We start from the raw sequence: 16,978 nt of genomic DNA, 5'->3' as shown, positions 1-16,978 counted from the left end.
CTCATTTCACCAAGGCACATGAAGGGAGTTTATAATTGTACAGTGCTGGAATGAGGTACGCCCGTGGCGTTTCCCCAGCTCTCCTCTTCTAGGCAATGCAAGAGTCAAGAACTTCAACTTAATGTAACATATTTTATGTTTTCTCTGGAGGGTTTATTTTTCCGTGGGGAATTCTGATCCCTTGTGTCGAGGGCTTTCCTTTGATATGCACCCTTTTATTTTCAGTTATGCATTAAGATATTCGGTGTCACCTCCTTATAATCTTATTAAAGTCATTAAAACATGGAAGTGAAACAGTGTGGGCGATGTGCGTCGTTGTTGAAGGCGTGGTTTTCCTGGGAGGTTTTCTTGGGAGGGCATGTTTTTGGTCTGGAGTATTTAGCACAGTGGAAAAGGGAGCGGCTTATGGCTAGTGCCAGATGGACATCCCTCAAGGAATCTGTTACTTATCCCAGGGGCCCTATTATACGGGGTTTATTTTCAATATTAATCTTGATATGAAGGCAGCTGCAGTTCTTAAAAAAAATCATACCTCTAACTTATTTTTATTATGGCCAAAGAAATTTATAGATTGGCTTTATAGATGGATTCTACTGTTCCCCTCAGTTATTAACCAGCACTATGGAATGTGTCGTAATTTTTCCTGTGTGCCATATATATTTTTCCACTAGTAACGATGAGAAAAATAATTCTTTTTTGTTAGGAATAAATGGAGCCAGTGTGTATGGTAATATGTACACTTTGTGTAAGAGTTGCTGTAAATAAGGTGCTAACATTTTACTTTAAAGGTAAGTAGTGTGCCCCCCTCCCTTTTTTTAGCTTCTCAGCAAGAATTTTCTCTCCAAATATGCTGCATTTTTAACTGTGGCATATCCAGAGGGTTAATAAATATTTAGAAAGTATATATAGTGTCTTTAGCTTAAAATGCACCCTAACTGATACCCTTTTGTGGTTGTTTTAAGAATTTTTACATCTGTTTTACCTGCCTTTTGGTCACTTTTGCGTTTACAACTTGATGTAATTCACCTAAATACAATTGAGTCACTCTTTTAGAATTTGATTTTTGCTGGTGAGTAAAATTTAATATATGATTTATGAAGAGCTACTTACAGATTGCTGAATAATCACATCTTTTTAAATGTTTGTAAGGAAATGTTAAGGTAATCTTAAATGTATTAGTATACAGTGACTCTTTGGGATCCCAAGAAGAAAATGCCTCCCTAATTTAGGAATACTTAAATTCATGGTTATTTTATATAAAATGCTAAAAGAAGTTGTAGCTGAACACCAGATTAAAATTTACATCTTGACTGAATTCTGTTATTTGTCTTCAAGATGAAAGCCAACAGCCCCTACTTTGAAGGGATTTTATTTTATGGTTATGTTTAAGAAGACATTAGCCACATATTCAAACTAATTAAAATATAGGTTTAGCAAAGACCCTTCTTTGAAAATAAATATAAGATATAAAATCTTAAGTTACAGATTTTGGAATAGTCAGTTGGGAGGAATGTGATTTCTGTCCTTCCTGCCCTAAGACCTCATCAGAAGTGGGATTTAGAGCCTCATGTGAGCTCTTTCCTAGTAAAAGATTTTAGATAAACACAACTGGTAAAATACAGAGAACTAATGAAAGCTATATGATCACCCATCTGGTAAACAGTTGTCCCTACAGAATTCTGGCAATCATAAAATCACAGAAAAATGTAAGTAATCAAGATATTCTTGCAGTGTGAGCAAAAGCTTTCTGCCACTATGTAGTAAAACATTAGCCCTGACATGTTTCTAAAGCCAGACTGGTACCAGTGGTTTCATAGATTCCCATAATTTCTTATCAGCTGTCTTAGACTTGCTCTTAAACAATGATAGATGTGAATTAAGAGACATTAATAGACCTCAGATATAATCCTGTTTGGCTTAAATGATTATATGTTATATATGCTTATGAACTTCTTATCACTGATGATTTGTGAGTTAAGTAGGCTTTAGGTATTTGGTTTATCAAATATGATTAAGACTGGAAAATAAACACATTCAGTCCCTTATAATACTTAAAAATTTATTGGTTTATTGATCTTTTAAAAATGTTAGCCTTAAAAGAACATGTTAAACTATTTGTTTCCTGGCTTATTCTCAGCAGGAACAAAAAAAGCAACTAGGTGTTTATATAAATGGAAAACTTCATTGCTGAGAACCTACTAGTTGATATATATTTGAAACAAATTTAAGAGAATCTTTAATTGCAGCCAGTAATCTTGTAAATAGATATATCCAAAGGCAACACAATACCCTCTTGAAGAAAGAATACATTGTATTTGGATAGTGTAGAAGCAATGATTCTGTAATATTTATTGTAAAATGCCTCAAGTCTCAAATTTATGTGTAATGTATGGATTGATCTATATCAGAGTTTCTCAGTCTCTGTTGACGTTTTGGATAAGGCAGTTCTTTGTTGCAGGAGGCTGCCTCGTGCACTGTAGGATGTTCAGTGACACCCTGGCCTTTATCCCCTGGATGCCAGAAGTCCTAACGATAAAGAAACTCTCTCCAGACATTATCAAAGGTCCCTTGAGGAATAAAATTGCCCCGGTAGAGAATCACTGATGTTTATACCTATCTGTTTATAACTGTTTATAGCTTTATCTGCATCTGTGTATTAGGACATTCATTTTTGGCACCTGAACATGATTATGGTTTAAGAGCATTACGTTTTATACTTTAGAAATCAAAGAATGGAAGACAGTATAGGAAGTCATTGATGTTTTGGTGGAATTCACACTAACTCATACTTAGAGGGATTTATTGAAATTAGAGAGCATGTGTTTTTACTATTGGTTAGTGAAAGAGTTCAGTTACTGAACTAAAGAAATTTTGTAATTAGTTAAAAGGTTTTCATTTAAAAATACTGAGGAAGATTTTATTTAATTTTTTGTTCCTTTTGTACATTTGAAGTTTCACATGGTTGTGCAAGAAGTGATGCCCAGGAGACTTACTCAGGGTGTCTAGTATAAATACGTCATGTCATTAGAGGCCTGAAAGTTTGTTTTCAGCAGAAAGTCTCTAAGGTCCTTAGTCACTGGATTGCAGCAAGAACTACAAAGTCTGGCAGTACAAGGAAAATAACTCAAATTTTATCTTATGTGACTTTTTATTTCTATTTTATTTTAAGGCTTGATAGTACTTTGGCAACCATAATTGCAATGGTTCACCTGAATTTGATGTGGACCGCATCATGTGCACGGAAAAATAAATGGCTTAGTAACAAGTGTCTTTAACCACATTGAAGCTGCCAAGTGCAAGCCTCCCTGGGGTTGATCCTGAGGCCGTTGCATTATCAGTTGAGTACCTATTGTGTGCCTGGCCCTGGAGTTGCAATGGCCAATGAGGCATTGCCTGTGCTCCCAAGGACTCTAGCGGGGAGACAGACACTGAAATAGATCATTTTAACATAGTTTAGAGCAATGCACAGGTTGCCTTGGAGCTTAAAGGAGGAGAATCCAGTCCAGCTAGGGGAAAGGAAGCTGGTGCCAAGGAAGGCTTTTCCGAAGAGTTGTTTTCTGAGCATCCTTGAAGATGAATACCTACTGTGTGCATCGGTAGAACTACTTATTATGAATGAATTCACACTAAAGTGCCCATGGCAGATGAGACCTAAGTTGTTATACCTCCCAGCGATATTAGGATTTATAACAGGTCACAAGCCTTTCTAAACCCAAGAGAGGATACTGCTAGTAATAGAAGCTTGCATGTCCTATCTGTCCATGGAGAAGGGGTCTTCTCAAGTCCAGCAACATCAGAGAAAGTAACCACCTTTTCCATCTGGACTAATGGATTCTCTTAGCTGTCATTTCAGTGATTCTCACAAAAACCAAAACAAACCAAGCACATCTCTTTTGTAAGTTGCTGTCATTTTATAGGAGATGCCCACTGGTTTGCCAAATACAAGAGAAGACATGCAGAATAGACATTTTTCTTACCTTCTGAAAATTATGCCTCAAATTCTATCTTCTGCTGTCATGGTCTGATCTTCCTTCTCCTTTGTGTTTAGTCTCTTCCCTACCTACAAACATTTGCAAGTCTCCTTTTATTAATAAGCATGTTCAAACTAACCCTCTCCTAAGCACAGTGTATACTTGCAGGCTCCTATATCAGCCTTCTCTCTGTCCTTCCTGCCTAGAGTGCATACATCTTCATTTCTTGGTATGCAAGTCTCATTCTGATGACATTAAGTAGCCCTTTGCCCAAGTAGTTTTATCTACCAGAGTGCTTTTGTCTTACAGGTGAGATCCTACACATCCTTCAAGACCCCACTCCAATGGCTCCTCTTACTGAAAACTTCTGCTGACTTTCCAGGGGGAGTACTTCAAGTATCTCCTCCATGTCATGGGGAGTCATATCTGTTTTGTCTATTGGAGCTGTTCTTGGGTAGAAACTGGGTCTTATTTTTAGCCCAATATTTACCATTGTATCTTTTATACTGTAGGCACTTAATAAATGCTATACAAAATGTTTCAATGACCCATTCATTTTCCCCAGATCATTGAACTCCTGTCTTCCCAGGATTCTCATTTCCAACTCTGACATTTATCAAGTGCCTCTCTGTATGAGATCCTTTGCTGGGAGTTTATGTTGTCTCCCTTCTTCTTGCAAAGCCCAGTCCCATGTAGTTCTATCCTTTCCTCCTTAGAAATGAGGAAACAGAAGTTCAGAGATGTAACATAAAGCAACTTACCTGATGATACTCAGCTTGTAAGTGGTAGAGCTGGGCTTTGAATTTGGATGTTTCTGGCTCACTCATTTACGCATTCAATAGAAACATACTGAGCAGCTCCTGTGGCCCAGATACTCTTCCAAGGAAACAGAATTGAACTAGACAAATAGACTGTCTATTCCAGAATGGAGAGAAATAGTAAATGGACAAATAAATCTAGTACATTAGTCAGTGATGAGTGACTTTGTATCTCTGATGAGCTATAAAGGAAGAGAATGGGCAAGGGGCGAGAATGGCATGTACAGGTCATTTTAGCTAAGCTGACCTGGGAGGACTCCCTGAGGAGTGAACACTGAGCAGAGACCTACATAAAATAGGGATATAATGGAGAGCAGCCCAGGCAAGAACAGCAGGTGCAATGAGTGACCCAGAGAAAGAACTGAGGACCAGGCAGTACAGTGTTTCTGGAGCTTAGTGGGTGGGAGCTGCTCTCTTAGGAGGGAGTTTGGAGAAGCAGCCAGCACCCAGATGATATGGGGACTCGAAGCCCATGGCAAGAAGTTTGAATTTTACTCTAAGTGCCTTTGGGAAGCCATTGGAGTTCTCTAAATAGTAAAATTCTCTTGCACTGTTGTATAAGCTACAGCAGTTTGTAAAACAGATATGCTTGGTTTCTGTTGGTTTCTTCAAAACTCGTTGAAATGTCACCCGGCCATTAGTATAGATACAAAAGGTGACTTTAAGCCTGGCATGGTGGCACATGCCTGTCATCCAAGTGACTCGGGAGGCTTAAGTGGGAGGATCATTTGAGCCTAGGAGTTTGAGGCTACAGTGAGCTATGATAGCACCATTGCACTCCATCCTGGGCAACAGAGCAAGACTCTGTCTCTTAAAAAATTTAAAAAATTTTGAAAAAGAAAAGATGACGTTATTTGCACTTACCCATTTAATCCTCAAAACCCCTGTGATGTGGCAAATACTGTTCTTTTCCCTGTTTTATTGATGGGAAAATTGAAACACATGGAGAGTAAACAGCTTGTACACACTGACAGCTAGCAAGTAGCTCAGCTGGAAGCTGAACTTGTTCTTAAAACAAGTGAGACAGCTTGCCTGCCATCCCACAACTAGTTTGGTGCTAGGATTGAAATTCAAAGTTAGTCTGACTCCTGGTAAAGTGCTCTCTGAATTTTGTTCTTCCTACTGTTGTCTCTGCCCAGTCTAGACACTTTCAACCTTCTGCCAGCCTTGAAGTGTTCTTCACTGGTCTCCTTGGCACCAGCCTTTCTTAGTACTACTCTTGTGCATCTCACACTATTGAGAAGCTCAGGTGTGGGCTTTACATCTCTCTCTCTCTCTCTCTCTCTGCCTCCTTCCTCTAACAAAATCCTTTGTGGACTTTCCTATTTAATATATTTAAAAATATTTAGGTGAGCCTTCAAGGCCCACCAGAGCCTGGCTTCCTACCATCTCCTCCAGCTTTCTTCCCTTTCTCCTGTAGCCAAATTGCTCTCTGCTTTGTTCTTTGAACACAGGCTGTGTACAAGTAGCTCTGAGGTTTCACTCACTCCCTGCTTTTTGCCTGGGATTGCCCCTCTGTCTGCCTTCTTTCTTGGTTAAAGACTTGTTCCTAACTATTGGGTACTACGCTTGGTACCTAGATGACGAGATCATTCATATCCCAAACCTCAGCATCATGCAATATACCCATGTAACAAACATGTACATCTACTCCCTGAATCTAAAAGGAAAGTTGAAATTATATATTGAAAAACGTCTTGTTCCTCTGAAAGGCCATTCCTTTTTGACTCCTCCTCCTAGATTTGCAAGCCTCTTGTCACTGAGTTGGCCCTTAGCTTGATACATTTTTTTTTGTCTCATCACCCCAATTGAGTTTTCATCCCTTAAAATCAATAATCATATTTTCCCCTTCTCTGCATCTACAGAGAAGTAGATAATATATTCCACTAAATATATCCTATTAAGTAGCATTTAATAGGGACTCAGTTAAGTGTTGGTAAGGCTTTCGGGGAGAAGGGAGGAAGACAAACTGGAATTAACACAAAAGGTGTAGTCACTTGGCAGCATGTGTGTTACCACTGGCTTTTTTTGTGGGTGTGTATTTGAAGAAAATCAGAGATCAGAGGCCTTCTCTTCCTGTTCTCCGAATATTGGTGATGATTGGTTGCTTGGCCAATCTCAAAGATGGCCCCATTTTTGCTTAAAAAAAAAAAGCAACAAAAAACTCCCCAAAAACAAAACAAAAAAGCCCCCTTAATTCTGGAACCTTAGTATCCACTACTACTTATATTTGTTTTCCTGATATTAAACAAGTGCAGTTGGGTTTGAGAGGGTGTTTTTTCTTTCTTGCCACTTTTAACTAGTCCAGATGGTTATGCGATTCACAGACTCAAATGTGTCCAGATCATGAAAATCCCAAGGCCTCCGTGTTTGAGCAGAGTCCATATGTTTAGGCATTGTTGTTACTTGTGTGGGTCCACAGAACTTGTTGAAGAATCCAACAGTGGAACTTGTGTTCCTACTTGATCCAAGTTTGGATGTTCCCATCCTTCCTCCTGGTGATATGGGTAGAAGGGGCTGGATGGTCACCTCACAAATGGTTGCATGTCCCTGTCATCCAGGAAAGTGAGAGGAGATTGTAAATATGTGTGCCAAGCCTTCATTGCTATAAACAAAACAGCTTGTGCTCTATCAGCATTTCTGTGAGATGTGTAGAAACGTTTATTTTAAAAAAAGGAATTTCCACATTAGTCTAAAATGAACTAGGCTAGTCGTTCTCAAATATTAGAGTGCTTTGGAGTTCCTTTGAAGCTGGTTAAAAATACATATATTAGGGTCCCACCGCCTAGAGCTTCTGCTACGGTAAATCCAGAGTGGGGAGCGGGTAATGTGCATTTTTAACGGCCATCTGGTTGTTCTGTGGTCCTTAGCACAACACTTGGAGAAACCCTGACCTATAATAGAAAGCAATTGTTTTTAGAAGAGGAAATTTTAAATTAGAAAAAAAATTAGCTGTCAAATCTAACACTTGAATCCTTGCCCCCATTGACATTACGCTGTTGGTTCTCTCTTCTCTCAGCATTTTGCCTGCAGGCCAGAATCTGTGTTGTTCATTGCAGTTTGTGCTCAGCCACCGAAGGCACCTATCCCTATTACCCAACCCCCATCCACCTAGGGCTCTATAAAAAGGTTAGTGCATTCTCTAGAATAAAGCCTTTTTCTAGGCAGATGGTTCTAGGGTTCAAAATAGGACTTTTATTATAACACAGAAGACTTAATGTTACCATGTTTTCCCCATAGATGTAGTTTGGGGAGTGACTAGTGGTGGTGGCTGCTGGACATCTTTTTTTCACTTGGATTTCAAGTACTGTGTCTGGATGGGCTTGGACGGCAGTTCTGAGTATCATTATTTTGCACCCAGAAATTCATTTGTGCCTATTGGACTCCTGCTATTTACCAAACACTCTTCTTCTTACTGGGACATCAGTGTAAAAGACAGACAAAACATTTTTATCTTTATTGAATTTATATTCTAGTGGGAGGAGAAAGGCAGTAATGATATTATTTGATGTTGAAAACTATTCATGGAAAAAGTAGACTTGGGGAAGAGGGATAGAGAGTGTTGGGGGTGGAGGAGAGTAGTCAGAGAGAAGGTGACATCTGAGAAAAGACTCCAAAGGCAGGGAGTGAACGAGTCCTGGGAACATTTAAGGGGACAATAGTCCGGACAGAAGAAATAGCCAGTGCAAAGGCCCTGGGGTGAGAACATGTCTGGGGTGGTGAAGGAACAATAGGAAGCCAGTAGGCTAGAGGAGTGTGAGCAAGGGGAAGGATGATGGCCAAAAGTTAAGAAGAAAGGGGCAATTGTAAGGATTGGGCATCTCCCCTGAATGAATCAGAAGCCACCGGAGAGTTTTGAGCAGAAGAGTGACATGGTCTGAGTTAGATTTTCTTCCTCCCTCCCTCCCTCCCCTCCTTCCTTCCCTCCTTCCTTCGTTCTTTTCTTCCTTCCCTCTGTCCTTACTTTCTCTTTCTTTTCCTCTGTCCCTGTCTCCTTCCCTTCTTTCTTCCTTTCCTTCATTTTCTTCCTTTCCTCTTTCTTTTCCTTCTTCTTCTTTTTTTTTTGAAACAGCGTCTCACTTTGTCACCCTGGCTAGAGTGCAGTAGCATAGTCATAGCTTATTGCAGCCTCAAACTCCTGGGTTCAAGCGAGTCTGCCATTTCAGCCTCCTGTGTAGCTGGAACTACAGATGTATGCCATCATGCCCAGCTAATTTTTTTTTTAGTAGAGATAGGATCTCACTATTTTGCCCAGGCTAAACTTAGATTTTCGAAGGGCCTCTTTGTCTCTGTGTTGGGGATAGTCTGTTGGGGAGTATGGTAGAACCAGAGGGACTTGCTAGGAAGGTAGTTGCAGAGGTCCAGGAGGGAATGGATGGCTTAGGCCTGGGTGGACCCTGAGAGGCAGGCACACATGGTCCATTTTGGGTACAGTTGGAAAGATAAGCCAACAGAATCTCCTGATGATTGGATGAAGGAAGGGGAGATAGGGAGAGAGGATTCAAGAATGATATTTGGCCTGAGTCACCAGAAGTGTGTCATTTCCCCATCAAAGACTGGGTGGAGCAGGCTTTGAGGAGATGAGGAGTCCAGTTTTGGACATAGGTCTAAGATGCCTACTGACTTCCAATTGGAAGTGCTGTAGACAGTTGGATGTATGAGTGTGGGGCTCAGGGGATCCTCATCTAGGAGTTTTATCATGTGGATGGGTGTGTGTGTAATTATATGTATGTGTGTGTGTGTAAATCTATATAATTGTATATATATAATTAGCAGAATTGTGTGCATATATGCTTGTGTGTATACATATCTATATATAATTATATATAGATTCCTATATTATACCTCACAGCCTGTTGTTTGCAATGTTTTGTTTCTAGAGTATAGTTGAACCCCCAGCCTTTGGTGTCGATGGTCTTTAGTCACAAAGTCACGCTTTGCTTCCTAATGTGGTGCTCCAGACCCATCCGCGATAATCATCAGTATTCATCGTCATCTGCCGTATTGGCTTGTTTTCACTCCTTTGGGCTTTATGTCTTGAAACAGATTACTAATGCTGAAAATGGTTGAACCTTGATCATCTCTCCTAAGTTCTCTTCCAGGGGGTAGTTAACCGAGCCTTCACGTGTGTGTGGACTTTGCAGTCCTGCCTCCGCCAGCATGTGACCATGCTTGGCACACTTGATCCATCATGGCACAGTTCATTTGTGTAAGCGACTTGACAGATGTCCATAGTGAGGCATCAAATTGGATGGTGTCTGCTAACAAATCTAATGGGAGAAGAAGAAAAGAGAATTCGAAGGATTATCTTTTTTTGTTTAGGATTAAGTTTGTGCCATTTAGCTGTTTGAGACCCTGTAGTTAATGCTGCTTTATTAGAAGCCTATACAATTCTTCACATGGGTGTCAAAATAATTTCAGTGAAAATGATGTTGTGTGGACGCATCAAGCTGAAGTATTCGTCTTGTGATTACAGATGGGTTTTTGTCTGGGCTGTTCCACTTTCTTCCGGCTCCTTTGCTGGACTAGCTAGACTTAACAATCTGCATTAATTTACTTTGGCACTTCACACGGTGAAACAGGCCATGAACACGATGGTCCTTAATAAGTTTCTAAAAAATCCTATGGTGCTCCTTTTTAATTGACGTCCTTCATAAATTGTATTTGCCCAAGCTATAATTACTCATCAAGCAGCAAAAGCAAGTCTACCTCCAAGTATAATGAAGATGTTATTTTATGAAATTATTAAGATACAGAAGTTCAACACAGTAATTTAGTTCTGCTTTATAATGATATCTTTGGGGACTCTATCTTTGGGGATCACATCTATTACAGCCTATCAGCATGGAAGAGGACCTATCACCACGAGTGTGCCTCATAAATGCCAAATGCCCCTGATTCCCAGTGACCATTTATGTGTTTTTAAAACAGTTGGAATTGGCTGATTTCTTTAATAATGTTTGTATATGACCTTCAGAACAATTAACTACTTCACCTGATATTCATTTAGTTTATTTGGAATATTTTGTTTTGACTCTTGAAATTGCAGAGATGGCCCCATGTATGGTTGAGTAGGGGATCTTTGAGGGAACATCAGTGGAGGGTTATAAGCTAGAAAGTTTAGAAATAGACCAAGTTAAGGTGACTTAGAATGAATAATTAAAAATTTGTATTTAGTTGATTCCTATTAATAAAACAAATACATTTTACCATGGTACAAAATTAGGATATTAGCTTTCCTAAGAAAGATTCAGGGAAAATAAAATAATATTGGCAATAAAAGGCTTAGAACAAGCCTTCCCAAACTGTGGTTTCACAGGATATTGCAGGGGAAACAAAAGGAAGTGATCCACAGCTTGTTGTTTGTTTCCTGTCTCCCCCTTAAAGAAAAATGTAAGCTTCATCCAAGTAGAAATCTTGTCATCTTTTCCATCATATTGCCTCCAGTGCCTAGCACAGCCCCTTGTACATAATAGGCACATAAATATTTGTTGGATGAAGGAACTGCGAGACTTCTCAGAGCCTTTAACTTTATAGCAAGCATTGTGACTCATCAAAGAGAAGTCAGCCTTTCCCAAACCTACTGGACCATGGAACCATTTCTTGAGGAGCATTTTATTAGACTTGAGTACCTCTGGGAAATTCTAGCTTTGAGTAAAATAGATAAAAAAGTAAAACTGAATTGATCACTGAGTGAAATATTCAAGCTTTCGCGGATACTGGAATGGAAGTGATAGAGATCATGAGGTAGGGAGGAGGCCAGACTTCTGTGGCTGAATCTATAACCTTGAGCAAGTTACTTGAGCCCTAGAAGCTTCAGTCCTCTGATCTATAAAATAGGGATGATAATTATCTTACTGGGTATTGGGAAAATTTTCCCAGTTTGGAAAACTAAATGAAATAAAGTATGTAGAGGGTGTCACTGGGCTGAATATTTATTACTATTATCTTTAAAAAGTAAGTGAAAATGACTTCAGTTAGGATGGGCGATTAGGAGGCATTGAAGTTTATATGTGATCAACCTTTCTCCCTCTCTTCCTTCAACAAGTACTACAGTGCTTGTAATATTCCAGGCATTGTTAGTTCTGGGGGAGATGTCAGTGAACACAGTTAAGGCCCCTTCCCCATGGACCTACGGGGTTTTTGTACTATAATGTGTTTACTGATGTCACTGTCTCTTAGAACATAAAGTAAATTTAATTGTACACAATTCACTTAAAGTTAATTGTTCTGAGGTCATTATATTAGAGACCTGCCCCAAAGGAGCACTTTTTCTCTCAGACTCAGATCTGTTCTTACACCAAATGACTAAAGCAGGATTCATAGGTCACATTTTAAAAGAAAACAAATAAGATCAAGCTAGCATTACTAGGTAAGGTAATCAAATGAAAATGCCACCCTTTCATTCTGATTTGTTTAACCACCATGGTAGGGTGGCCAGATTCACCAAATAAAAATACACAGCACCCAATTAGATTTGAATCTTAGATAAAATATAGTTCTTTTAATGTAAGTATACCCCAAATAGTGTGTGGGATATACTTATACTAAAGCACATTTGCTGTTTATTTGATAAATTTAACTGGGTGTCCTGTATGTTATCTAACTACCTTGCTACACTGAACTAGGATCCCAGGTACCTGTGCAGGAGAAAGACAATTGCCTGCAATAAGTCAGTATTTAAAGCCCCCTTTGTAGAGGGGCTGTTTTACCCAATACAGAATAGAAACCTTTACTTCTATTTGAAATGATTTGTAACTGTTCCCGCCTGATCCGCAAGTGTCTCCAGATTAAAAGCCATTAATTAAGGCCTTCTATAGATACAAAAGATATGCAAGGAGTGCTTTGTAATTCTAGCTCAGTACTTCAGGTGAGAGCTTTTCAAATTACCTGGACCACTGGAGCCACCTGCTTGACTAAACGCCGTGTGGCCTGCACAGCTCATCAGTGTGCACCGCGGTGCCAGCGTTGTTACTGATTTTTCTCATTTCTCCAGGGCAAATACTAATTAATGGATACAATTCACAGCTGATTAGCTGTAGTTTCTTCAGTAATTACATTCGCATACTAACTGTTCAGAAGAGGATTTCTAACCCAGTTCTTATTTCACTCTAAGCTTAATTTGTTTTTTCAATTGTTTAGGCCTTTAGTTTAATAGCCATTTTATTTTTCTTTGTTGTTTTAGGTGCTACTAGATAATAAGTAAGTTTAATCTTAAAAAAATACTCTCTGATAATGAGCTGTTTGCTTTAAATGGATTTCTAATTCCCCAACAAAACCTACATTTAAATAACGTTGAAGTTGTGATATAGGCTGTTAGGTGGTTTGGAGGGGCCAGGACTGGTGCACGGAATACTCATCTCGAGCCCAGGTTCTCATAAATATCCAAAAGGAACATTTACATGGAGACCTGAGATTTTGACTCTAGCATCATTCATTCATCAAAAATTTCATGACAGAAAATAAAATACTTAAAATATAATACTTTTTCTTGCATGTATTTAACATTGTAGGAAAACAAGGGAAAATATGTGTGTGAGTGTGCGTGTGACATCACATGCCTTCAGAGAAACCAGATAAAAGTCTTTCTTAAGCGCCAATTCATCTTTCAGAAATCCTTATAAAGATGTTTACCTAAATGAAGCTGAGTGCTCAGTGAGAGCTTTTTGGATGGCTCATTGTATGTGTATTTCGGTGTGTTGGCTGTTGTGGGATACTCTGGAACCATTAGAGTCTTTCATATAAATCCTGCTTAGTTCTTGGATGCCTGACATGATAAAAGTGTAGCATGCCAATCCTGCTTCTGGGTGTAAGTCCTTCGGACTCAGAGATTGAGAGCCCCCAAGAAGTAAGTGTTAGTTTATTGAGGAAGAGGATTATATGAGTCTTCCATATCTATGTGTCTCTCTCCATATTCTATGTATTCTCTATATTTATCTGTGTATCTTTCTATGTACCTACCCGTTTATCTCCATCCACCCATCTCTCGCTCTCCTTGGGAAAATTGTATCTTTAAATAATTACTAGCTTTATTTACATTAGAGAATAGATATATATATTTCACCCTTTGGAGACCAAACCTATGTTTTATTTGATGCATTAAAGGAAGGAAACAATAAACTTTATAAAAAGGAAATTCTTTCACCAGTTAAAAATCATGAAAATAATATAGCTCTAGATTATTATGATCACAGAGCCTTTCCATATTGCCAGACTGATAACGGAATGTTTAAAGCAACAAAATGTGCCGATTTAGACCATTCAAACCTGAAAATACATTTCTGCCAAAATCCAAGTTTTACATTTTGATAACAGGTCCCTAGAAGTAAAGAGCTTAAGTCTGAAATACTGATACGGTCTTATTTGTGATATGAATGGCCCATTGTGTTAGGGAATGAAGTAAAAATTGCTGTGTTCATAAGATCCCGCTTATTTTTAAACCTCTTTGCACTTAATGTTACATTGAGAGATTAAATATCACTGTTTTCAGCAACTCTGATGGATATGGATATTGCTCTAAGCTCTGTTTGGAGATTTTAAAAATATTCTTTAGTCTTATAATTTATTTATATTCATGCCACACCCCATTCACTAGAAAATAGAATTTGAGTCCTGGGAATTGAATTTTATTCCCCTTTAATTCACATTTTAACCTACCCACACTTGTGACATCTGTTCTTGAAAAGTAAGCTATAAAATCCTTACGTGCTTTTAAAATGTGTCAAGGTGATTTTCTTGGAAACTCTTTCCCTTCTCACCTCTCACAAATGCCAGGTCAATAAACAACACACGCTGGTGACCAGTTGGCTTAATGTTTGTAATCCTCTCCCTTCACAGTTAGTCTTGGTGAGAAACGAAACTATTTTATAGAGTTATTGAGTTAGCTTAACTCTGTGCTTTATTTTCTGAGGGAACCAGCTGACAGCATAGCATAGTGCCTTGAAGCCTTTGCCGTGGTTCGCATTTGGGCTGATAAAACCCTCTTTTATTTAGCAACACCAGTATTCTTTCCAAATCACAGCCAGAATGCTTTATTATGCCCCATATTAACATAAAACAATCTGTTTTCTTTCAGTTTGGAAATAATAATAACTATATGAATATGGCCGAGGCGAACAATGCGTTCTTCACTGCCAGTGAGGTAGGTGACTATCTTAATGTGTTTGTTCCTGTTTTTTGTGTTATTGAGATAATTTAACAGGCTTGGAGGGAAAAACAAAGTATCAAATTTATCTCTCTCTTATGTGGCACAAGGTAACGACTTTGGAGGAGAAATGAGAAAAGCTTATTGGAAAAGAAAACCTGATAAGTCTTTTATCACTTTTCTGTAGACTGTTACTAATGATAGTAACTTCATACAAATCTTTTGAATTTTAAAAACATGCAAACAAAAAAAAATATATATATAAGAATATATGTTAACACACACACACACATACAGTGTTGGTATCTAAGCAGATAAGTGGTTACCTTTTTAGAAACCAGGCTAGAAGTGACTTTTAATGGAAACTGTTTTACCTTCACATATATCTAGGGATAATTAACTGTCATTAAGTTGCCATGGTTTGGGAAACCATGTGACAGAAGAGTATTTTAGTTTCTTGGGGCTTGGGGTGATGTGAAATGAGTGTTGTAATTTGCTGCTAGATCCCCACAGCCCGTTACAGTGCGTGGCAGTAGTAGGTGCTCAATAAATATTTATTGAATGAATGAATGAGTGGCTGGCATGCTCCAAGACTTGGTTGCAGCTGTGGAAACTGGGTGATGGAATCTAAATGCAGCACCTCATTGTCTCTGGTTCTGTCTTCAGTTTATGGGTGCAGATGAAACAAGCATCGTCTTCTTGCTGACGTTTTTACTGCATTTCCTATTATTGATTTTGGACTGCTGTTTGGTCTCATTGGCCTGCCCTCCAGAAAAACCTCGATCTTGATTAGATAAAAAATGGTTTCCTAAAAATGGTAGACTGTGTGAGATTTAAGATTTTAGAACAAGAACAAACAGAAGTGAAATTGACCCAAATGGAACATTTCCTCTTGCGGTTCATGTAATAAAAAGTCCTCATTTTCCAGATACATTCAAATACAGGAAACTGAACTAGCTTGACCCCAGAGAATGAAAATAATAATGGCTTCATAAATGATCTTGGTAAAGGGAGGCAAGTGTTATGAAAGAAATTAACTTTGAGAAATTATTAGAATAAATGGGGAATCAAGAATTAAGGGTATTCCTAGATTAATCATTTTTATAGTGACCATCATCTCTCTAACCAAGAAGACAGCTTAGATAAGGGAATATTGTTTGGCACTGGCTGCTGTGTTGTTTGTGATAATGAACACAAACCCCATCTGTAAGGACAACATGATGTTTCATTCTGTAGGATTTTTTTTCCCTACATTTGAATCAAACATTGATGAAAGCTCTACTGCCAGCAGCTGTTCAGAGACAATTTAATTCCAGCTGTGATAATTCACCGTGTCAGACATTGGCTGTTATATGTTGATACAACAGTTCTCCAGATTTGCATTTTTATCAAAAGGAACAAATGTTTTGAACATTTCAGTACAGATGGTATTTAACCATGTACATACTACTTTAACATGTTCAAGGTAAACATTGAAAAGTCAATATCTGTAAAAACTAATCGCATAAACTCTAAATGATTAATCTGATATTGGTCAGATGGCACAGTTACCAAAGTCAGTGTGTCTTTTTGTTGTTGTTGTTGATGCCATGTATGGTTATTTTTTTATAATCTTAGATATCCAGCATTTTGGATTCCTTTTTTCTCTAAGGAAAGCTAAACTTTAATATATTATCTGTCGTTAAAGGTAGTTTAACATTTTAACATTTTCTTGGTTATTTCATTGGATTATTATATTAGGTTAGGATATTGTAATATCCTAAATTGAAATTAATTTGTCGTTAAAAAAATTACACCATAGGGACATATTGCATATGACAACTCTCTCTGTTCCTTAACAAAAATAAAAACCTTCCTAATTGCCTAATTGTGACTGCTTAGCATAGACATGTTTTATGTTAGTTTTGGAAGTAATCTTATGTAATGATTTTTCTGTACATCTTTTCTTGAACAAAAAAGCCCAAGTAAATGTTAATGCTACATTATAGCATGTGCCTAATTTCCCAGTCACTGCATTAAAAGTAAATTTACTTGTTTTTTTGTTT

The 16,978-nt window shown here is 38.2% G+C and overlaps 1 protein-coding gene across 2 annotated transcripts in view; it reads left to right on the top strand.

The window, feature by feature from the left end:
• The window catches only part of TOX3 (TOX high mobility group box family member 3), a 107,744-nt gene that overhangs the window by 63,524 nt on the left and 27,242 nt on the right, over positions 1-16,978 (top strand). For both annotated transcript variants that reach the window (XM_007993127.3, XM_007993133.3), the window contains exon 2: positions 14,865-14,930. In XM_007993127.3, coding sequence (XP_007991318.2) covers positions 14,865-14,930 — 66 coding nt within the window. The remainder of the gene's footprint in view (positions 1-14,864; positions 14,931-16,978) is intronic.

The sequence above is a fragment of the Chlorocebus sabaeus genome, chromosome 5, assembly GCF_047675955.1.
Source record: "Chlorocebus sabaeus isolate Y175 chromosome 5, mChlSab1.0.hap1, whole genome shotgun sequence".
NCBI classification, from domain to species: Eukaryota; Metazoa; Chordata; class Mammalia; order Primates; family Cercopithecidae; genus Chlorocebus; species Chlorocebus sabaeus.
The sequence above is the reverse complement of the archived record's forward strand: the minus strand, read 5'-3'. Positions and strand labels throughout refer to the sequence as shown.